The sequence below is a fragment of the Aristolochia californica genome, unplaced genomic scaffold (assembly GCF_029961685.1).
Source record: "Aristolochia californica isolate CCGP_79_NKW_82.1479 unplaced genomic scaffold, dmAriCali1.0.hap1 SCAF_13, whole genome shotgun sequence".
Lineage (NCBI taxonomy): Eukaryota > Viridiplantae > Streptophyta > Magnoliopsida > Piperales > Aristolochiaceae > Aristolochia > Aristolochia californica.
The window spans coordinates 3,162,633-3,185,870 of NW_027181804.1; the positions used below are offsets into that span (position 1 = coordinate 3,162,633).

General features: G+C 38.8%; 4 protein-coding genes across 4 annotated transcripts; all 4 read left to right on the forward strand.

Moving 5' to 3' along the window:
* The first annotated feature begins 320 nt into the window (after positions 1-320).
* Positions 321-6,236, forward strand: LOC137948863 (probable galacturonosyltransferase 6). The gene is made up of 9 exons (XM_068795048.1): positions 321-725; positions 843-877; positions 1,003-1,044; positions 1,140-1,281; positions 1,363-1,451; positions 2,855-3,084; positions 3,430-3,787; positions 4,409-4,933; positions 5,788-6,236. Exons 1-9 carry the CDS (start codon positions 611-613, stop codon positions 6,064-6,066), a joined length of 1,815 nt encoding a protein of 604 aa, XP_068651149.1. The 5' UTR covers positions 321-610; the 3' UTR covers positions 6,067-6,236.
* Positions 6,237-6,936: 700 nt separating this feature from the next.
* On the forward strand, positions 6,937-7,946 carry LOC137948705 (photosystem II reaction center W protein, chloroplastic-like). Its single transcript, XM_068794853.1, has 2 exons — positions 6,937-7,139; positions 7,423-7,946. The coding sequence occupies exons 1-2, from the start codon at positions 7,043-7,045 to the stop codon at positions 7,725-7,727; spliced, it is 402 nt and encodes a 133-aa protein (XP_068650954.1). The 5' UTR covers positions 6,937-7,042; the 3' UTR covers positions 7,728-7,946.
* An 873-nt stretch (positions 7,947-8,819) lies between these two features.
* LOC137948080 (protein transport protein SEC23 G) lies at positions 8,820-19,305 on the forward strand. Its single transcript, XM_068794018.1, has 2 exons — positions 8,820-9,963; positions 17,484-19,305. The coding sequence occupies exons 1-2, from the start codon at positions 9,235-9,237 to the stop codon at positions 19,134-19,136; spliced, it is 2,382 nt and encodes a 793-aa protein (XP_068650119.1). The 5' UTR covers positions 8,820-9,234; the 3' UTR covers positions 19,137-19,305.
* An 865-nt stretch (positions 19,306-20,170) lies between these two features.
* LOC137948897 (probable prefoldin subunit 4) lies at positions 20,171-23,127 on the forward strand. Its single transcript, XM_068795106.1, has 3 exons — positions 20,171-20,252; positions 20,328-20,438; positions 22,697-23,127. Exons 1-3 carry the CDS (start codon positions 20,244-20,246, stop codon positions 22,955-22,957), a joined length of 381 nt encoding a protein of 126 aa, XP_068651207.1. The 5' UTR covers positions 20,171-20,243; the 3' UTR covers positions 22,958-23,127.
* Positions 23,128-23,238: the final 111 nt, after the last annotated feature.

The window sequence follows — 23,238 nt, forward strand, 5'->3', positions numbered from 1 at the left end:
AGTTCATATATTTATAATGTAATTGATCCCTTCTTATCACAAGATCAAATGAATAAAACCCATTTAAATGGAGAAATTGAATGTGATCTGAGAGAATACATACTTGGTAGTGGATTTTACCGCTTACTATCGCACTCTCCCGTGTAAGAAAAACTGAACTATGTCATGTACATTTACTTAAAATGTCACATCATAATTCATCCATGCACAGGCCCCAGTGCATCCATCACCATCATGACGATTGCCACATACAAAATCTCGTTACTCTTGCAGCGTCGAGGCGTCGAGGAAAACATTCCCCGGAGAAGAGAACATATTATTGTTCTATTCACCTCTTTAAACCTCCGAATACCAAGACAAACAGGCAAGCCGGTGGCCGATCTAAACCCTCCCCCCTCTTCTTCAGAATAAGGAAGAAAAACTGAATCAAGATAAAATCTGAATAACATAATGAGGAAGACAAGAGCCTGAATTTCGTCTCTCGAGTAGTTTTTTATTCTGTAAGATAGAAGGCGAACTTCGTTCACTATTTCTGGTGTTCAAAGCGTTTGTCTGCGTTGCAAAGATCGAAATCGGCGAGTGGCAGCAACGAAGATTGAACCTTGTATTGATGAAGCAGGGTGTCAAATGCCAGAGGATTTTCATCCTCTCTTTGCTCTCGCTTACCGTATTTGCTCCTCTCCTGTATCTACCTGGAAAGATCGCAAAGCATTCTTCCTCGACTGGTAATCTATTATCATTATTATTATTGTTATTTTTGTAATTCACTTGCTTCCTCCGGGATGGTTTCTGCTCTGTCTTCGGAAGTTCTCGTGATCGTTGATGATATATGTTTGATGCAGAGTTCGATGGCTCCGTGGAGAATATATCTGGTCCTGTAAGATTGTTGTCTCCTATAACATTTCCGGCAACTGTTCTACCGTATTCTTTGTTACCGTAAAATTGACGTTTTGCTTATGTTTCTCTCTGAGCGATTGAACGTGTGCTTTGTGTGTTATACAGAGATATGCGCGTGATTCTTTGAGGTTCAATGCGATCCAGCAGGTTTTTGTTTTGATCCGTTCTGTTGCAAGTGTTTGTAGAAATTATCGATTATTTTATTTAGTGTTTTAGTGCAGTTGTTGGTAATTTCTATTCAGGAAATACGCGGGGATCTAAGAGTGCCGGAACTAGTTGTTTATAAGGATGGTGACTTTAGTTCTGTAGCTAGTAGGACCTCCAATGATGATAAATTCATGAATGAGCATGCAGATAGTATAGCAGACATTCAAGTGAAAAATGGTAATATTTCTTGCTTAGATTTTATCCTATATTATTTTCTTGTTTGCGATGATCACCATCATTCGTGTTTTCCAACTGAAGTCGCCACGGTTGATGATGGTGGCGAGAGAGGAATTCAACATATACCTGTATCAATCCCCAAAGGGGTTGCAGAGAATTTGAAGGAAAAGGTAATATAGCTAATCTCTGTTTCTAATGGTCCTTAGCCCACCATTAGAAAAAAAGGGCATATAACAGTTCAGACATTTGGAGTGGAAGCTATCTTGAAGTAGTTTTGGATGTGTCTTTCTGAAATTTTGTAAGGGAGTCTTTCATTAAGAGATCTAGTCAATTATTTTTGCAAAACAAAAAAAGATTATGAGATCCTGCATAAAATAGATAATTTAGTACAACTGAATCTTGAAATTTTATGTAATTTGGAGTTATAGCCACACAATGTGTTCTCTACTATACTCCTTTCCACTTTGTATTTTTCATCTCAGTTTCAATGCAGTGAGATGTCTAAAGTGAAAAAATATAACTTGCTTCACCTTTTCTGAGATGGCTTTTCACTGTCAAATTCAGTAATTGTAATGTGACATCTTATATAGTTGGTAGGATTGGAGCAACATTAGTTCCTCAGAACCCAGAGGCCTGTAGAACCTAGGAAAAGTTAGAAATTACTCAGTACATGAAAATCGTCACAGTTTTAACTAAATTTAATCAGACTGGAAAATGATGAAACTATGGTATAGAAGTCATAAAGTGTGAAAAGCTATTATGATTTTTTTTCATTATAATGTAGACATGTGGGTCTGCCATTTTAGTGCTACTTGTACATTTGATATGTGATCTTTTCTGATGGGCTCCATATTAGCAGACACATCAGAGTGGTGTTCTCATGTAAGAGGGACAAGATTCACATTGAAATAGTGGACCTACAAGTAGAAGAACATAACTTTTAATAGGGGCTACTGTGCCTTTCAAGTTCTAGTTTGAGTTTTTTCAATTATAGATTTTCTAAAAAAACTATAAGTCCTGAAGACATGATTCAAACGTAAGAAAATGTTTGCCCATACATTTTTGCAGTGTAAATATTAAATTTCTATGGAATGGTAAGGAATAGTTGCTTGTATGGAATATAAATTCCTACATTGAATGTTATAAATTTCTTTTTATTCCACTTGCTCTTCTCAGGGGAGGCTTATACGTACACATTTTTGTTGGACTTTTTTTTTGGTACAGTTTTTGTTTTGGTGGACTCTTTTTTTGGTACAGGTTTGTTCTTGGTGGACATCAAGGATCATTAAGTAGCATTTTGTGTTTGAATCTAACTATGGGGCCCAGAGATGAAATCCTCTGTTTAGAAATCTAGGGTGTGATCATACTGTTTTTGGTCATTGTTGTGGTTTTACTGATATTGTCCAGGAGTAGGCATGAGGAAAGTTTTTGATGCTAGGCTCCATAGAAGATCTCAAGCATGACATTGTTTAAACCAATGACTTTTAATTTGCTGTTTGTTCTACTCTTTCTTCCTTTGTGACCTGACTTTTCTTTATTCTTCTAATCTGTTTGCTGTTTCTTTTGATTCTAGAAACAGGAGCAACAGGATAAACAAGGAGATCCAAATGGGATGTCCCATACTAGGAATGCTGCTGATAAGAAGCTAAGAGAAATGAAAGATCAAGTGATCTTAGCCAAAGTATACTTAGCTTTTGCACCACCTAACAGTAATTCCCACTTAGTAAAGGAGCTACAACTGCGAATAAAGGAGGTTGAACAAGCAGTTGGTGATGCCACAAAGGATTCAGATTTGCATAGGGGGTAAATATGATACTTGTTCACATAGTATTTGTTTGCATTTCTGCTGAATCCATGCGATAGTAGTAGAACAAACCCAGTTTTAGGTACTAATAAGTAAAACCATTAACTATCATTTCCAAATATAAATATTAGTGCCAATCTACATAGAAATGAGGAAAATGATAAAAACATTAACGGAAATAGAGTTACAAATTGGAAAAAAAGTTTATTAAGAGAAATAAAAGAGTGAACAATGTTGAAGAAAAGATGAAGCTAATCATATTCAGTTCTCAAGGTCTGAAGCAAAATGATAGAGGAACTGCATTTACATCCTCTACTTGACTAATTATGGACCAAAAATTTCAGTGCTTTGCAGAAATTGAAGTCAATGGATGCTACATTGTCTAAAGCCAGCAGTGTGTACTCAAACTGCTCCCCTATGTCCTCAAAACTCCGTGCTATGACTGCAAACACTGAAGAACTACTCAGGGCACAGAGGAAAAAGGTGGATTACCTTGTTCGTCTTTTAGGAAGGACAATCCCTAAAGGTCTCCACTGCTTGTCAATGAGGCTTACAGATGAATATTTCTCCCTTCCACCTGAGGAACGGGAGTTCCCCAATAGAGAGAAATTGCAAAAACCAGATCTTTATCACTATGCTGTATTTTCGGACAATGTCCTTGCATGTGCAGTGGTTGTTAACTCAACTGTATCCTCATCTCTGGTAAGGAGAACCTGCCTTTTTATGAAAATTGGTCAATACCTGTACTTCATAATTTCTTCTATCAACTCCACTATGTCATTGCTGTTTTTTTTCTTTAAAAATCTGTTGTGCCCCTCCCTGTTCACTTTTGTAGTGTTTTTTTGAGAGACTTCTTGTAGTGTTATGATTTCTGTTTTGGAAACTGTAGGCGGAAGTCTCCTCAACTTATTCCAGGTCTTTGGCTCTGCATGACAGTTAAAATGTTTTCAAATGGCATAACAGACAGCTTTGTTGTTCTATATTTTTGTCTTCTTTGTGTTTTATGTTATGTCAAGAATCTTTTACTTATTTTTTAGAACAATCTTTTACTGATTTTTGTACTACATGAAAATGTTATTGGGCTTTGCATCTGATAACCTTGATTGATGCGCAGCCTTAAATTAATCTTGTTCTGGCCATCTGACTCACAAACTAGTCCCTAGTTTTCAAGGGTCAAATATTAGTGCTTCCGTTGGATGCTTAAAGTTTTTTTAATTTGCCACTTCACACTTCTAGTATGTGTTGTTTCCTTTCTATTACCAAAAATGATACAGTCTGTAGGCTTGAACTGTAATTTATGCATTATGATACTTTTTATGGCAGGAACCGGAGAAAGTAGTTTTTCATGTTGTTACTGATGCACTCAATGCACCAGCAATCAAAATGTGGTTTTTGACTACCCAACCTGGTGAAGCAACAATTGAAGTTCAAACTATTGATGGGGTTAAGGTGGAATCTACAAACCATGGTCCAATCTTTCAGCAGCCAAAGTCACAGGACCCAAGATTTTGTTCGTCGCTGAACTACTTGCGTTTCTATTTGCCTGAGCTTTTCCCCAAGTTGAATAAAATTGTGCTACTTGACCATGATGTGGTTGTGCAGAGGGATCTTGGGGGATTATGGGAAGTTGATATGAAGGGAAACGTGAATGGAGCCGTTGAGACATGTGGCAATCAGGAGTTTGACTTGTTCCCTTGGATGGATGTGTTCATTAACTTCTCAGATCCGATAGCTGCAAAGAATTTTAAGGCTAAGGCATGCACGTGGGCATTTGGTATGAACATGTTTAATCTTCAAGAATGGAGGAGACAAGATTTGACCAGTGTCTACCATAAGTGGTCAGAATTGGTAAGGATATTGATTTTGTTTTAGTTACATATCTGCATATAAGTGTATCTGTAAAAAGTGAAGATTGTGGTGAAGAAAGAGGAGAAAAATGAGAGAAAAAGAGAAAGAAGAGAGCTGAGAGTTTGAGAAATGACTCCCAGATATAATAATTACAGAAATACCCTTGTACACTTAATAAAGTTTATTCTCCTTATATCTCCCTAACTACACAAATTTAACCACTGACATGAATTAACATGAAAAAAAATATTACATAAAGAAATTTAACCATAGAGGTGGTTAAATGACCAAAATACCCTGAAATGTAAAGTGACCAAAATACCCCTGGATGTATTTTCTAACAGTATCATTGAAAGTATTCTATGTTATGTGGATATTCTAGGATGATAGGAACACATTAGGTATGTTTAATTCATATAAGCTCACTCAGGAAAGCGCATTCCTAGTGCCAGAAGTTTGAGCATCCCAAATCAGAGATTAACATGTTTATACATTACAGGACTCGAAGACCTGCAGCTGCATCATAGTCTGAACTTTGTCATTCTAGGTCTTGTCTGTATCTTGATATTACTCTATTTTAGACAATAAGTGCATGCATGCATGATGCTTCTATTTGTGTTTCGATGACAGTGCTTGTGCGTCATTAAATCTCTGAAGTTTGTTCATGTGAGCATGATCAATGCCAGGTTTTGTGCCTCATTGCTTTCTTGGTGTTTTCATGTATGGAGAGAAGTGGCTGTCTATGAATGCATTCTATGATTCTTACGACTTCTGTATTATTAGCTACTAAAAACAGAAAAAAATTTAATATCTGCATATAGTCATCTATTCTCTTTGTACGAATTTGATCATAGGGGAAGAAGAGGCAATTGTGGAAAGCTGGGAGCTTGCCGCTGGGTCTGGTTACGTTCTACAACCACACACTGGTTTTGGACCGCAGGTGGCATTTACAAGGTCTAGGTGTTGCTGAGTCGGGCATTGGCCGGAGTGAAATTGAACGGGCTGCAGTGATCCACTACAATGGGCAGTTGAAGCCCTGGCTCGACATTGGGTTACAAAAATACAAAGGCTATTGGAACAAATATGTAAGTTATGGGCACCCTTTCTTGGAACGATGCAACATCCATCAGTAGTTCAACAATTGAAAGCAGATGCTCCATTCTTTTCTTCTTTTTCCTCCTCATGTAAATTTTGTTCTCTTTGTTTCCGGGCATAATTAAATAGAGCTCATTTTAGTTTATAAATGCAGGTAAAGTAATAGTCTGCTTTTGGCGTTTTTTTTTTTTTTTATAGTTTAGGCTTTTTGTTGACAACACCATGTACAAATTTGTTATAGTTTTAGTTGCACTACATGCAATTTATCTTTATTGTGAATAGTAACTGTTAAGTTATGGAGCCTAATTAACGTCTTATGTTGAGTTGGTACACAAATCGACCTTCGCAATAAGGTCGTTATGGGGTTCACGTTCCCCCTTCTCTCCCAATGTAGTTTGAAGATTTCACACTTGTGCTATAGTTGCCCTAATTTTTTCTTTATATTTAGGGGAGGTCGTTATTAGGGATTATCATTGAGAATGATCATTGGTTGCGGTTAAGTGTGTGATTTATTTCGTAAATTATTTTATTTTTATAGGGAATTACTGCAACGATAAAATATAAGACTTAATCTCACCTTGAGTGATTTTGTGCATTTTTTGTGTTTATTTTCTCTTCAGTTTTGAATTGGGGAAATTATCTAAGTAAGATCATTGTTTGTCATTTGTAATTGATGTTGCTAGAATCAGGGCTTGGCTTACGTGAATGGACAACCCATGTGACGACGGGTTGAATTGATGGGCATCGGACTAAGATGGAAATGGCTGAGGATGGGATCATGGGGATGAGAAAAGGACACGTGTCATTCGACAATTGGGATCATGGGGATGAGAATTTGAAGGCCATCAATCCCCCTATCCTTCCATTGTTGGACGACCATTCATTTTTCTAATAATCTCTTAATTCCTTTCTCAAATAAACCAGCGCTATCCAATTGCAACATTTCCAACTCGGTCCGCGGCCTTCTTCTATTCTTCTCCCTCCTCCGCTTCTCCTTGCACTCTCAGAGGAAAAATGGCCACCGTTACTGCAAGAACTCCGACCTCATCCGTCGCTGCCACCGCCGTTGTCCCAAGGGGGGTGACCGGTGCCTCCTCGCCGCATGTTCTAGGTGAGATTCTTGTCAGATTAGACCATATGGGTCATCTGATTTATCTGGCTATCTTCTTGCCTCTTGCAGCAAGATAATTGCAGAGATGTGTGATGTGAAGAAGGGTAAAGTAGAAAAGAGAAGCTCTCTTGTCCTCTTTGTAATATAAACAAGTTGGGAATTTTTGGCAACTCTCAGAGTTAATTCGTTTTATACGGCTTGCAGCTATATATGCATCAGTACTGAGAGAAAGCTCAATCTTTGTTTTCTTGTTTTTTTGTTTTTGTTTTGTTTATTATAATAGGTTTGCCCGCTATGGTGAGGAGGGGAGGAAGAGTGAGATGCTCGACGGAGGAGAAGCCAGATGCAGGTGTCAACATGACAATGGGTGCTTCCCTTTTGGCAGCCGCAAGTGCAGTGGCCTCATCTGGCCCTGCCTTGGCTCTGGTGGATGAGAGGCTGAGCACAGAAGGGACAGGGCTGAGCCTTGGGGTCAGCAACAACCTTCTTGGGTGGATCCTTTTAGGTGTCTTCGCCCTCATCTGGGCTCTCTACTTCGTTTACACTTCCACCCTTGAGGAAGACGAGGAGTCTGGGTTGTCCCTGTAAGTGAGAAGATGACGGGTTTCCCCTGCTATGTAAAGGAGGATTATAGAAGAAGATGATGACAGAGGTTCGATCTGCTTTGTATTAATGTTGACAACTACCTTGTTGAACAACTGTAATTTCTGCTATCTAGTCTTCTTTGCTGTAATTGCAAGTTTGCAACTCAATCTGCGGCTTTTTTCTTCCTAAAAAATGTTGTTGGTTCGGTTGATTTTTGCTTCAGATCGACAAAGAAACGTATAAAATGTTCTAAAATTCTAACATACGATTTTTCTAGTTGATTTTTTTTTAATTTTCAGCTTTGTTAAATTCTAAAAAGGGGAATAAAATAAAATAGAAAAATATTTTAATTAAAAAGTAACTCTAAGAGATGGAAAGAGAACGATCAACTGTTTTTTTTCTTTCTCAAATCCATATTTTATAATAATTACATTTACTAATCTTATTATTCATCTTAACATGCTCTACTATAACAAGGGATTAATTTATTTGCTATTATTTAATATATAAATTAATGTGTTAAAACTTAATATTTAAAAAGTAGGGGGAGGAGGAGGAGGGTTGGGGCATCCTTGGTCTCCCGTTTTTGAGAACAAATGAGGTGGGGGAACCCTTTCCCTTCTCTTTTTAAGGGGAGGGTCTCACAGCTAGTGCCTTGTGACCCTCCTCTCCAAAGCTACTACAAGTGTGGAGGAGTTTTGAATTATTTTAATTAATTATTATTTTTAATATTATAATATTATTCTATTTCATGATTCTACTTGAAAATACTACATTTAAGATGATTATTTTTAAAGAGGAGAAAATCACTATTAGACCCCTTTTATCTTGGAATATTATCTTATTATTGTTATTTTTTAAAGGAGATGGGTGATACTTCTTCACCTTCTTTCATGGGAGAGAATGTCCTCCATAGATCACTCTGTCATGGGTTGGGGAAGGCCGAGCTCTGGGTAAGAACCCAATCTCCATGTCCATGGTGGGAGGTTTCTTGTCACATTATCGCCATTGCAACAGCTGGTTCACTGGTAGTGCGGCTGGAGCCTACCATAGATACATCTAGCTGCCACTGAGTAGCACTACGTGTCAATCAGATGATTCACTTTTCTCTTCTGCTTCCCGTAGAAACAGACGATACTTCTTCTGTTCATTTGTCTGAAGTCCAAAGTTTCGTCAGTACCGATTGGTTCACTGATTTTGAAAAAAAAAAAAAAAATGCTTCTCTAATCGTCAATTCGGATCCTTATTTCTCTCTACCGATCCGTAGCCCTAATTTGCTTTCCCGTTTCGTCTGTCTGCGGAAAAGCGATGATTCCATTCGCTTCTGAAACCGGTCGACTCTCGTTTCTCTCTCACCTTTGGATTTCCTCTTCTCTGATAGATCTTAAACAAACTATGACATCCCTTCCTTTTTTTCTCTCGAGGGTCAGACCTTTTTTTCTCTGTATAAAAACTCTAATCAGATGACCTCCTTCTCTAAAACTTGAGTGATCGGAGATTCTCTGCGTCGATGGATTTCGTTGAGCTGGAAGCAATTGAAGGCCTCCGATGGCCCTGGAACTCGTGGCCCTCGTCTGCTTCCGAGGCCTCCTCGCTGGTTGTCCCCCTTAGTGTAATGTGCAGTCCTTTGATGGAGGTCGCTGATCTACCTGTCCTCCCCTATGACCCTCTTATCTGTGGTCAATGTCGCGCTGTGTTAAATCCTTACGCTCGAGTAGATTACCAATCGGCTTTGTGGATGTGCCCCTTCTGCTATCAGAAGAATTCCTTCCCCAGGTCCTATGCCGGAATCGGTGAAAACAATCTACCCGCAGAGCTTTTCCCCACTTATAGTACTGTTGAGTACCAAATCAGCGCGAAGATTTCTACTCCACATGCTAGTTATAGCCATGCAAATGTTGCTTCGCACTGGGGTAGAACAGGGGTGTCCTCATCTTCTTCCAATCTGCTGACATCGCCCTCAGGGTCGTCCCTAGCATCTTCTTTTTCTTCTTCAGTGGCATCGGGAGTGGTGGTGGAAGGAGGGCCTGCTTTTGTCTTTGTCGTAGACACTTGTACTGAAGAGGGGGAGCTCCGGGTGCTGAAGAACGAGGTTTTGCATGTAGTTGCTCAGCTGCCCGAAAATGCTGTGGTTGGACTGGTCTCATTTGGTCTCACGGTTTGTGTGCATGACCTTGGATATGCAAATTGTTCGCGGGTGGTGCTTTTTCATGGTGAGCGTGAGCTCTCTTCTGAACAGGTACTCCTACTTCACCAAATTAATTCGTAGATTTCGCTTGAAAGATCAATGGATTGAAAGATGAACGAAGAATTTAAAGATTGAACCAAATTTTGAGTTGCCTATAAAGTTGTTGATACATGCCTTCTGATTACACAAAACGATTAACTTCTGTTGGCGCCAATTGGTTATTTAGTAGATAACAAGTGCTAAATGTGAGTAAGGATGGAAGATATTGGAATAGTGAAGTGGTTTGGTACTCATTCGAGAAGATATCAGATCTCATAAACTCTGGAAAACCTAGGAAATTGAAAAAAATTCTGCCCGACTTTGGGGCATGCTGGACATCCTTTATTAATTACGTCCTTTGTTCGTAAAAAAGACTAAAATGTCCCTACATCAATCCCTGGGCCCTACATCATTTTAGACTGCTCTAAAATAATAGAAAATGCATATAAATGACAGAACTATCCAACTAACAGAAATAAATGATGAAAGATGGTAAATGTATAAACAATGATATTGTAACCGTATCATTCTACCCTCCCTGAAAGAACCTTGCTCTCAAGGTTCTAAGAATCTGGATACTGTTGACTCCGTCAACTGTTGCTGCTCCATCGATATTCAATGGGATGGTGGAAGCTTCAAATAGACTCTGCTGCCGACCTGGAACTCCCTTTTAGTTGTTGTTTGACAGCTTGCTTCATCCAATCAACCTGCAGTCGCAACCATCTCCTCTAATTTGGGTGCCTTCACCAAATGGTAAGGAGGTCCCTTCAAATGCAGGTAAGTGACTTCTGATGCTGATGCTCCCATAACTGAACTTAGTAGCTTGCTCAGTTCCCTTTTCCAATGGCCTCACTATTTGCCAACAGACTGTCTACCCCTCTTTGTCAAATTCAAAGTAAGGCTTAGTAAAATTCTACTAGATGGTCCCAAGAGTTTCAAGCAACTCTAGGCTAAGTACCACATTTATTCCTTTCACCAAAAGAATATCAAAATTGGCTGAGATGGAAGTGCTTTGAATAGCAAGAGGTACTTGCCAACACATAGTTGAGCAAGAATGAGACTGATCATTACCCACCATAACACAAAGATGACAACGTTGTTGGGGCAGTGTTGCCCATCGTCATTCACAGAGGTCAATGCGCTTTCCTAAAGGGGAGAGAGATTCTGAATTCCACAATGGCTGCACACGAGCTTATGGACCATTTCAGACGTAATCAGGACCCAAGAATCGCCCTAAAGCTTGATCTTGAAAAAGCTTTTGATAGAGTAAATTGGATCTTGCTTGATGAAATAATGGAAAAAATGGGATTTGGAGAAAGATGGTGATTTTGGATTAGGAATTGTGTGGGTTCAGCATCATATTCCCTTATACTCAATGGCTCGATATGTGGTTACTTTAAAGGAACCAGGGGTATTCGCCAAGGGGACCCTCTTTCCCCGCTCCCATTCAACATAGTAGCAGAATTCCTGTCTGCTATGTTCTATTCAGCAGTCGACCTTGGATGACTATCTCCAACAAGTCCACACCGGGCTTTTAATATTCCGATTCTTCAGTACGCAAACGATACTATTATTTTTAGAGTCGGAGATATGCACAGTGTTAGGAGGATAAAGGCAGTATTGGGACTTTTTGAAATAGCATCTGGACAGAAAGTTAATTGGGGGAAAACATCTCTCATAGGATTTAATGTGGACCAGGAGAACCTTGCAGAGATGGCAAGTTTATTTGGTTGCTCTACTACTACACTACCTGCAAAATATCTTGGTCTCCCTCTTTTTCATGGGCGAATTTCTCAGAACTTATGGAACCCGGTGGTGGAAAAAATTGAAGCTCTGTTAGCAACTTGGAAGGGGCGGCTCCTCAGCAAAGCAGGTAGACTGATACTCCTCAAGTCATGTATTGCTGGTATCCCAAACTATGCGCTATCCTCTATGCCTTGCCCGTCGTCAGTATGCAAAACCATGGATAAATTGAAAAGAAGATTCCTTTGGAGAGGTTCGAGTGATTCCTTTAAATATCACCTGGATAGATGGGATGAAGTTTGTTTGCCTAAGAAATTAGGTGGACTAGGGATTCGAAAATCAAAAGAAATGAACAAAGCCTTGCTTCTTAAGTGGATACGGAAGTTTAACACAAATTCATCAAACCTTTGAAAGGATATGGTTCGTACCAAGTTGGGTTGGAATTCTTTATGGTGGATGTCAGGGGGATTTCGGAGAAGGCTATCATCAATTTGGAGATCTCTTCATTTACTTATTCCAGATTTCTCCTCAGCTTGTAGATTCTTTATGGGCAGCGGCAGGTCTCTTAAATTTTGGGACGATTGGTGGACAGGACAGGAACCTTTGAGAAACTCTTTTAGCAGTCTATTTCTTATCTCCACTCAAAGGGAGATAACAGTGGCAGATGCTTTCGAGGGAGGTGATTTGAGTCTCCATCCCAGAAGGGGTCTTTCTGATGTAGAAGCAATGGAAGCAAGCCGTTTACTGGATTCTTTTAATCATGTCAGGATGAGGCCTTCTAATGCAGACAAGTTCATATGGTGGCTTGACAAAAGTGGCAAATTCTCAGTTGCATCTGCATACAGACACATTAATGGTTGGGACTCAACGCAGAGCGAGCATGATATATACTTTGTGTGGCGTCTCTGTTGCCCTCCAAAGGTAAAATTCTTCATGTGGAGTGTTTGCCAAAATAAGATCCTTACAGCAGATGTGCTTCGAAGAAGGGGTCGCCTCTCAATAGACTTCCTATGTCCTTTTTGTAACATTGAAGAAGAATCCGCCAGCCATACCCTGTTATTATGCCCGTATTCTTGGAAGGTTTGGTCCTCTATCTTTTGCAATTTCGGTTTGCAAATATGTATCTCTGCAAATCTGTTCAGTTTTAGCAAGTCAATCTATGGTTATCCCCTTCCTGGGCTCGGTAAAATGATGCTATCGGCATGTATCAGTTTTGTGCCATGGGGGATTTGGAATGAATAGAATAGGAGGCGGTTCGAGGCTAAATTTGAATCTGAGAAAAATGTTGCGGAAAAAGTGATGGGCCAAATATCCACCTGGCTCTTGACGCAAAAACCTTTTTGCTCTTTCAAGGACACTTCTATTCGTGAAAACTGGAGCAATCTAGCAAAGATGCATTTGGGGACCAAGATTCAAGTTATGAAAGAGTGGGCGTCCCCAGAGGTTGGATACTTAAAATTGAATTTTGATGGTTCTTCTCTTAGTAATCTGGGGATCGCAGGTTTCGGAGGTGTGATTTCGGACTCATTTGGCAATCAGTGTTTTTCTTATGCGGGTCCATTAGGCATCTCCGACTCAACGTCTGCAGAGCTTCATGGTCTTCTCAACGGGCTCCGGATTTTCAAAGATAAATGTGGTGGCCCAATTCACATTGAAGGGGATTCCAAGGTAGTCATTGGATGGGGCCGTGGCACTTCCTTTCTGCCATGGAGGCATTAGGAAAATTTTCAGGAGATTTTAGAGATTACCACATTATTTTCTTGTATTTGGTCTCACACTCCGAGATCTGCAAATTCGGCAGCAGATGTGCTTGCCAAACAAGGAGCATCTCTTCAACATCTTGTTGTTAGGAATCTGCTCCCTATCTCTTTGTAATTTTTTTCCTTTTTAATGGATTGCATCTTTATAAAAAAAAAAAATATGCTCTTGACGACTTTCATGCAGAGGAGGTTATGTATGCTACCACTGTCCAATAGTACGTCCAATGCGGTCCTTTTTTATTGTCCTCATTAATTTCATAGTGTGGGGTTGTAAAGTTCCCTGCCATCGCCTGAAGGGACACTGTTGAAAAAAATTTTAATAGCTTGTTGGGGTCCTCAATCTCACTACTGTTGGCTGCTTTCTCGCGTTCTTCATAAAGGAGTAGCTGAAAATGTTTGCACTTACATTCTGGTGCAAATTTCTCATCACAATTAAAATAGAATCCCTGTGTACATCTGTTATGTATCTTCTCTTGAGTAAATTGCAGAAGGTTTGGACCTAGAGTTGGTAGCCGGTTTCTGGGGTGTGTTTGTCACCCCTGTTTTTGTGGTTGAGGTGTGGGCTAGGTTGTAGTGCGTGTAGGAGTCATTTCTAGGTTCCAAAATATGTTAAGTTTCTTCTCTTGGACATTTGCCAAACATGTTGCCTCAATCATAGTCTTGGGATTAAAAGAACTAACCATTGTGACTATGTGTATTCTCAATCCAATGATGAAACAACCCACCTTGGCATCTTGAGGCCAACCTTGAACCTGGTTGGAAAGATGTTCAAATTTGGCTTGATAAGTGTGGACTGTAGTGGTTTGTTTTAGTTTTGCCAAGGCTGCCATGTAGGTTCTCATATTCTTTTGGATCAAATCTTTTGCCAAATAAACAACAAAATCAGTCCATGGGGGCTCCCTGTTGTCTTCCTTATGGCTATAGTACCATTAAAGTGCCTTCGCTTCTAAGTAAAAACTGGCTAAGCCCACCATGTGGTCTTCTTGAGTCCCATGATACTCGAAAAACTGTTCCATTTTCTTTGACCCATACAGTAGGTTCTTCGCAATCCACATATCTTGGGCAATCTAATGTATTAACCTTGTATTAACATCTGTAAGTGAGGATTTGTCTGGTTGTCCCATTGACAAAGAACCCCTCGGCTCCTTCTCTTCACTTGCAAGTCTCTCTAAAAGAAGCTCACATAGTGCTGCGAATTTGGTATCTACAATCTGCTTTAACATGTCTATCTTCTTGCACACTACCTTAAATTCTTCATCAAGACTATCACGACGTTTTGAAAGTGTCTCCAACATCCCTTTAACAAAAGTGTCTCCAACATAGCTTGGTGCATGGTATGTGAGTGTGTCATGCCGAAATTTGATTGAACACTTGACCTGCAAGTCAAAGAGTACTGCTCGAGTCTGCTCTCTTCGTGTTTGTGCTCAAAAGAGGAAAAATAGAAGAACGACATGGAAATACCGAATCGCCTTCCCTCGCACAAACCAGCCTTGTTGTTCCCAATCGGTTGTCTTGGTGGCAATTAGGGTTTTGAAAGAAACCCTTCTCCCGCCAAGCCTACTCATCTAGGGCCTCCATGGAAACCTGGTCTTCCGATTTCTATGGTTTTCATGCAGAAACGAGCTCTTGGTGACCAAAAGTCTCAGTCGCTTGTTTCTTCTCTCTTTGATCTCAACCTCATACAAACGTATTCCTTAGTCCGAGAATCCATTTGCTCTGATAACAAATCTTACGTTATGTTGATACAGATTAATTACTAAGTGGATAACAAGTGCTGAATGTGAAGAAGGATGAAAGAGATCGGAGTATTGGTTCGGTACCAATTCAAGAAGTTACCAAATCTCCTAAACTCCAAAACACAGAGGAAATTTGTGGGAATTCTGTTTGCCTTTGGGGGTCAAAAGACTAAAAATGCCTCTTACATCAATGCCTTAACCCTACATTGTTTTTGGCTGCTCTAAAATAGAAAATTCAGATAAGCAACAGAAATAACCAACTAAGAAAAATTAATAACAAAAAAATGATAAAAGTATAACTGATGATATTGTAACTGTATCAAAGAAACACCAAGTGAAGACATTCAATTGTTGAACCTGGATGAGGTAAGGTGGCCTATCATGGAAAGGGGTTTAACATTGGAAAGGCATTGACTTTGCAGGGAAGGGCATTGACTGAATTAAGAGTACTCCTGGTAAATTGAGCTAAACAGCAGGAGTCTCGTTGCTTAACATGGATGTTTTCCTATCTTATAGTCGGCCTTCTTTATTGTGTTAATGCCCTTGTTTATTTTGTAGTGAATATGTCATGTATAATTTTACACCTAAAAGTTTGTCTTAGAGTTGCGTTAGATATTCTCAAATAACTAGCCGAAGTTAGGAGGCCTCTCTGAGATTAACCGATCATTTGGCTGATTCTCTTGCTAAAATGGGGTGACCCTGCAATTCCTTGTTGTCATGGGGTCCTCAAGTTGTTCCTCTTCCTTGTGTTTTGGAATAAAATTTGTCTCTTTAAAAAAGAAAAAGAAAAAGAAAAAGAAAACTTAAGCGTTGCATCTTTCCAAACTTAAACCAATGTGAGACTTTTCTCCCACACAACAATTTTCACTTCAATCAACTAGCTTGATATGAGAAGCGTGCACAATGACAGATTGAGAACTTCTTATCCACCAACACTTTCCCTTCCATCTAGGTGTAGGCAGAAAACTTTGCTCAAGATGTGGAAGACACACTCTTGGCCCGTAGGTGCCACAGAGAATACGAACATGAGCTTAGGTCGGCTCTAATACCATGTTAAGGTTGGGCCATTTACTCCCAAACTGACTAGCTGAAGTTAGTTTGTCTCTTCTTCACTAATACACACAAGATCTCTTCATGCCCAGGCCAGCATGATATTCTACCCCTAAGAACAACAATTCTCATGTTAGATGACTAGCTTGAGATATGTGGCACATAGGACCATATATTTTTTTACCCAACTACAGTTTGTCGTAGGGAAACCAATGTGCTGCTACCAGTCACACGAGTTTACACTTGGAGGCATTGGACCCCACCAGGACCCACCACATTGTGGTTGAGTGATTCGATATTTATGTAATTTATTTATTTCATTTCATTTTGTTTTTATTTTCCCATTTTACGAGATTTATCAGTTAATGATTTATCTTTTTTTTTTTTAATTTTTAATTTCAGTCTTTTTCTTTATGAATGGATTGTAATCGCATTAGATTGATGATGAATTAGAATTTCCTTCTACTGTCTTCTCTTCCCGATCTTTCTCTTCTCCTTCTCTAATCTCTTCTTTCTTCTTCTTCTTCTCAATTCCTCTCCTCTTTCTCTGTTTCTCCTCTATTCTTCTCCAATTCCACCGTCAGACTCATTAAACTGTGCACGTCCCACATCAGTTTTTCTTTTGCCTCTTGTTGCATGTATCTCCTGTAATAATGCCAAACATTGCAGTTAAGTTGTAAACATACAAAGTGCTAATATGATCAGCCACATCCAACAGATCTTTTGTCTGTTCTTCTGGTTCTGAGATTGCACTTTTTTGAGTTATTATGCCAATGATGACATTATTTACCACCTAAGTGGTATCCCTCATCTAGATCATTCTTGTTTGGGGATTATTGAAGTCTACTTCTTGTAAGTCTATGTGTTGATGGGTTCATTTTTAATTTCCAGTGGATGTGTTCTGCACCTATAACAATGTATGGAAGTTCATTTGACAATGTAGATATTGTTAAGTTGTACTTAATATTATAAAAAAAAAGGCAGAAGTGCACATGCTGTTCACAGATATGGTTTTATCAATTGTATTTTTGTCATATATATTTCCTTGAAAATCAGATAAGCATATCAAAGAACATGACAATTGCTCATGTACTGTAACTATGTAAAAGTGATATGATTCAACTAAAGTGATCTTTCTTTTCTTTTTTGTTCCTGAATATTATATCAGTAGGAAAGAGGGATCTTCTTCAGTAAATTGATCATATCTTGTTGGCTAAAATCTGAAGTCCTATTAAACTTCCAGGTGCGAGAGCTTCTAGGGTTTTCTACATCCCAGAGCCAGAAGTTCAGGAAGCCTTTCTCAATCCAAAGGCCAGGCTTTCTTCTAGCAGTATCTGATTGTGATTTCATTTTCACCTCTGCTATTGAAGACCTCTACTCTCTTTCTCAACCTTTGCCTGGACATCGTCCTCAAAGGTCCACTGGTGCAGCTATATCCATTGCAGTTGGACTACTAGAAGGATGTTCATCATCTAGTGGTGGTCGTGTCATGGTTTTTACATCTGGCCCTCCCACTATTGGGCCTGGTATTGTTGTAGAGACTGATCTTAGTAAGCCAATCCGGAATCACCAGGATATAATCAGTGGAAGTTCTCCCCATTACAGAAAATCATGCAACTTTTATGAGCAGCTGGCTCAAAGACTATCAAATGCATCTCTTAGTCTGGATTTATTTGCTTGTTCTCTTGATCAAGTTGGGGCTGCAGAGCTCAGAATCCCCATTGAGAGGTCCTGTGGCTTCATGGTCCTTGCTGAGTCGTTTGAGTCAGATCAGTTTAAGAAATGCATAAGGCACATTTTTAAGCAGGACGGCCAGGGTCACATGAATATGAATTTAGCCGCAAGTATTGACATAGTCACCACAAAAGAAGTGAAAATTTGTGGAGCTTTAGGTCCATGTGTCTCCCTACGGAACAAGAACAATTTGGTTAGTGATAAAGAGGTTGGCCAAGGAGGGACCTGCTCATGGAAGTTGGGTACACTCACAAGCAAGACTTGCATTGCTTTCTTCTTCCAAGTGAATAATGAACAGAAAGACCTCTCAGTATTCTTAATCCAATTCATGACTAGGTATCGTCATGGGAATGGTTCTGCGCGGCTCAGAGTAACGACTGTTGCTAGAAGATGGGTTGGGACCCGATCACCAGAGATAGCTGCAGGGTTTGATCAGGAAGCTGCTGCTGCAGTTATGGCGAGACTTGCAGCAGACAAAGCAGAGAAATGTTTCCCTCGAGATGTCATACGATGGTTGGATGAGAACCTTATAAAGTTTGCTGCCAAGTTTGGTGATTATGTAGCTGAAGACCCAGCTTCTTTTCGTCTTGCATCGAATTTTTCCCTTTATCCCCAGTTCATGTTCTATCTAAGGAGGTCACAGTTTGTAGATCTGTTCAATAGCAGCCCTGACGAAACTGCTTTTTTCAAGATAACATTAAACCGAGAAGGGGTAGTAGGGTCTCTTATCATGATACAACCAACACTCTTTCGGTACTCATTTGATGGCCCTCCTGTGCCCGTCCTTCTAGATGTCAGCTCAATATCTCCAGATGTTATTTTGCTGTTTGATTCTTTCTTCTATGTGGTGATTCACTATGGATCTAAAATTGCACAGTGGAAAAAGCTCGGGTATGATAAGGACCCGAACCATGAAAACCTGAGAAAACTGTTAGAAGCTCCAGAAATTGATGCAGAGGCTTTGATAACTGATCGTCTCCCTGTGCCAAAGTTAATAAGATGCGACCAGCATGGGAGTCAGTCAAGGTTTTTGCTGGCGAAATTGAATCCTTCTGTTACTCAGAAGTCACAGGTCATTGATGGATCTGAGGTAATATTTACAGATGATATTAGTTTGCAAGTATTTATCGAGCACTTGCAAGAGTTAGCAGTTCAGGGATGATTAGATGCCCCTACGGTGTACAAATGATTTTTTTTTTTGTAGATTTTTCAAGTATTCTTTTGGCTTTGTATACTTCTGTCTAGTGTGGTCGGCTTCTTTTCATACTATGGCGAGGGATTGTGGTACATTAATTTGTCAGCATAATGAAAGCCTTTGTTTCGGTTGGCTACCCCATCTGTTATCTCCGTGGAAGGGCCAAACTAACGAAAGTAATAATAATAATCTCGAAATAAGGAAAAATAAACACAAAAATATAATATGATTTATAAAGGTGAGGTTATGTCTTGTCTTTTGATGTTATAGTGATTTACTATAAAGATGAAATAATTTACAAAGAAAAATTACATATACTTATCGCCCCAAATACAAAAAAAATTAAGGTAATTTTAATACAAGAGTAAAATTTTCAAACTGTTCTTAATAAAACAACAATCAATATATGGTGGGTCGTATATCAATTCAAAAAAAAATTAGGCAATTTTAATACAAGAATAAAATTCTCAAACTGTCCTTAATGAAACAACAATAAATATATGATGGATCGTATATCGATTCAACATAAGGCGTTGATTTGGTTCCACAACTTAACAGATAAAGGTGAATGCCAAGATCCATGGGAAAAAGAAGAAAGTTAAATTACTTGGTAGAGGACCTGGAGACGTGCTTTTATTTGCCTTGAAACATCGTAAATTTGAGATGAATTGCCTTTGAGTTTGAGTGGGGTGGACGACATTGGAAAAGAAAACATACATTTAAAAATAAAGATAATAATTCGTGTTGTTATGAGGACTTAAAAATAACGAGAAAATTGTTTTTATTAAATTAAAATAAGGAAATATAAATATCTCTATTTTATACTTGATAAAAATAAAAAATAAAAAAATCAAATGTATGAATAAAAAATACATATAAAATAAAAAATCAGTTTTATTTTTTGCATCAGATCCTAGAACCCGGGTTGGGTCATCAATTTCTTTCCAGACATCTGGTTCGCCTCGCCCCGCGTCTGTAGACAAGTATAACATTTTCCGGGAGAGGTTTTACTGCTTGCACTCCCAGAAGCCAGACTTAGCTCGTTGTGCCGTTAGAGATCGTCGTAGGAGCGAGATGCAGCAGGTAAAGCGGGCCTCTTGAATCCTAATTGCTTTCGATTTGTTTTTAGTGTGTTAATGTTTTAATCTTCTATGAAAGGGAGGCGGATCGGAAACGGAGGTGACTTGGGAGGATCAGCAGAACATTAATAAATTCGGAAGATTGAACAACAGGTTTCACGAATTAGAGGACGAGATTAAGGTTGCGAAGGTAATGTTAAAGTGATATCCTTTGTCGAGGTGCTGTTATTTGTCTACTAAAAGTGTTTTAACTCTCGCCGGAATCCAGAAGTAATACATTAGGTGTTTTTTTCGTTGGAGATAGTGAATAAACCAATTTATTAAGTTAGAATGCTGTGTTCAAATTTTTCTAGGCGTTGTTTGGAATTTTTTTCCTTTTCTATTTTGAACAAGGTAGTGATGTGACTTGTTGTCGGTTTACACTGGCGTCTTTGTTGTTTAAATGTTTTGCTAATACCAGACTAATTTCTTGGGGTCACTAACACTACATAATGGCGTGAGAGTGTCTTATTGTTCTGAGTTTCCCTTCGATTGGAGTGTTACTGCCCTAACTCGTGTGCTCTTATACCATTTTCTTCTTCCATTTCAAGCTCTGATTGGAGTATTTGATAGCTATTTTGCACTGAAATTTTCTTCTTCTTCTTCTTTGAGTGGCCAACAATTTTATGAAATAAAAGTAAGTGAGAAGGATGACCAAAGAAAACGCCAAACGGAGTAGAAATTCACAACAAATATTACATGGATAGGGAGTCAGGTCACAACAAGATGTTGGAGGACAAGTCCACTTCTTGCTCGAGAATCCTCAACACAAATTTCTGCTATTTTTTTGTGAGATCATTCAATGGAGAGAACCAACCTGAGATCTTGAATGTTCTTAATGTTGTTTTATGATGTCCAGCACTGGATGAACATCTGTGGACCTATTCCAACAATGGGAAAATCCGTGGACAATATATCTTGATTCCCTGGAGAAGAGTTGTTGGTTCAGCCTTGATAGAGTTGTGAAAATTTTAATGGTGCAGATTAAGATAAGACTCGATACAATCTAAATACAAGGTTGGTATGATACCAAAAATTTGAGCTCACGAAAGTTGAACTTCACAATATTTTAAAGAAAAATTAATCACAAGGATATTGTATGCTAGAATGCACAAATAAGTGGCAGTGAGAATGAGACAAGAAAAGGACAAAAATGCATAACACAACCAAACTCCCATTTTGACTCACTGTCATCCTTTCAGGTCCATGATCACTTCTTGGGTCCCTCGGGATTTGGATTTTTGAACTATCACCTGAGTTCAACTTTAGCTATAGCAGAAGAAGTATGTATATAGGGATAAGAACTGCATTCTCGAGATAAAGGGTCGTAACGGTTGTACAATTTTTTCATTTCATGTATTGTGGGATGCTGATGACTTTGCGCTAACTTATCCATAGGAGAATAGGATTTTGTGATAGATTTTCTTGGACAGTGTTCAACTTCATTTTTTACTGATTATACCATGAAACAGCAGAGTCTGCAAAAGGTCCCGTTTGACTTTAGGTGAGACCTTGATATACAGAAAGCAGTGTGTGGCTGGAAAAGATGGTTGAATGCTGGATTTACTGTTGCTGAAACCCATATGTCACAAGCTTCTTGTTCACTACCCTTCTTCTCTCTCTTTCTCTCTCTCTCTCTCTCCTCTTTCTCATACTGTGTTGTGAGTTAGCAATTTGCATGGATGAAGTGTATGTCTCCCATTGCCGGTGAAAGTTTCTTCGGTTTCTTTCCCTCCTGCTTCTGTCACCTTCGCTTTCATTTTGCTTGAGTTACACAGTTTGATGATTTGGAAGCTCTTCATACATTAATCTCTTCAAAAGTAAACTTTGACCTTCTTTTCTCTTGTTCAAAAGAATACCATTGGATTGGCTTAGGCCTTTCAGTTAATGTTCACATGAAGGGTTTCCAGTGTGAGGTCAAGTATCACCAAGGGGTGCGAGGGGTGTGTGCATGTCTAACCAATATTAAAAAAATATACCAATGGGATTGTCATTCCAAGAAACTAAAAAAGAAAAAAGAATACAGAATTTGAGTTGCATTTTTAAATCCTAAAAGAGAATTGATAAAATGGATGTTAAAGCAAGTAAATTAAGTTTGGAAGGTTCCCATTTTGAGAAAAGAATAACCTGATATTTTAAATTGTCTTAGGCAACAACACTTATGCACCAAAAAACACTTGAGAGATTCTTTTGACTCTGTTGTTTTGTTTATTTAATTATTTATATATTTGTATTAAGTTTCTTTTGAAGTTAATTAGAACTTTTAAGCTTTATGTTACACATAGATGTAATTTTTGCTCGAGTACCATGTAGTATGTCTGTTTCTATCAATTTGCTTCAGTCTCCTCTAAATGACTTCTCCATCCTTGAGCTGGCTCCAAAAGGCTTGATTAACAAAATTACTGGCAGGAAACAAATGATAATTTGGAGGATGCAAGTAACGAACTGATCCTCTCAGATGAGGATGTGGTGAGGTTTCAAATAGGTGAAGTGTTCACACATGTGCCAAGAGAGGAAGTTGAAAACAGGTTAGAGAAGATGAAAGAGGATACAAGTAAGCTCTTGGAGAAACTAGAGGAAGAGAAGGAATCGGTACTTTCACTGATGGCTGAGCTAAAAAAGATTTTATATGGGAAATTCAAGGAGTCAATTAATTTGGAGGAGGATTGATGAAGTTTCTTGTGTACCTGTCATCAGGTCTTCCATATCTTATTGCATGATCCTTGTCCTAACAACATGGTTTTAGTTGTGAAATTTGATGAATATGATCTGTCCCGTTGGAGACTATTCTCATCCTTCTTATTTGCAGATTTGTAAAATTGTCACCATTTAGCATGTCATTCTTACTTGACTAGTTGATGCTTCTGCTTATTGATTATTTTATTTTCTTCATCCCCATGTCCTGGTTAGAAATAAGCCTAGAACCCCTGCTCAAGTCTTCCTTGCAATTG

Bases quoted from the DNA above. Each gene is read 5' to 3' on its own strand.
- LOC137948080 (XM_068794018.1), top strand. From the start codon at position 9,235: ATGGATTTCGTTGAGCTGGAAGCAATTGAAGGCCTCCGATGGCCCTGG. The intron at 9,964-17,483 runs GTACTCCTACTT...TTAAACTTCCAG, and splicing joins GTGAGCTCTCTTCTGAACAG to GTGCGAGAGCTTCTAGGGTT.
- LOC137948863 (XM_068795048.1), top strand. From the start codon at position 611: ATGAAGCAGGGTGTCAAATGCCAGAGGATTTTCATCCTCTCTTTGCTC. The intron at 878-1,002 runs GTAAGATTGTTG...TGTGTTATACAG, and splicing joins TGGAGAATATATCTGGTCCT to AGATATGCGCGTGATTCTTT. The intron at 1,045-1,139 runs GTTTTTGTTTTG...ATTTCTATTCAG, and splicing joins GGTTCAATGCGATCCAGCAG to GAAATACGCGGGGATCTAAG.
- LOC137948897 (XM_068795106.1), top strand. The intron at 20,439-22,696 runs GTAATGTTAAAG...AATTACTGGCAG, and splicing joins ACGAGATTAAGGTTGCGAAG to GAAACAAATGATAATTTGGA.
- LOC137948705 (XM_068794853.1), top strand. From the start codon at position 7,043: ATGGCCACCGTTACTGCAAGAACTCCGACCTCATCCGTCGCTGCCACC. The intron at 7,140-7,422 runs GTGAGATTCTTG...TTATTATAATAG, and splicing joins CTCCTCGCCGCATGTTCTAG to GTTTGCCCGCTATGGTGAGG.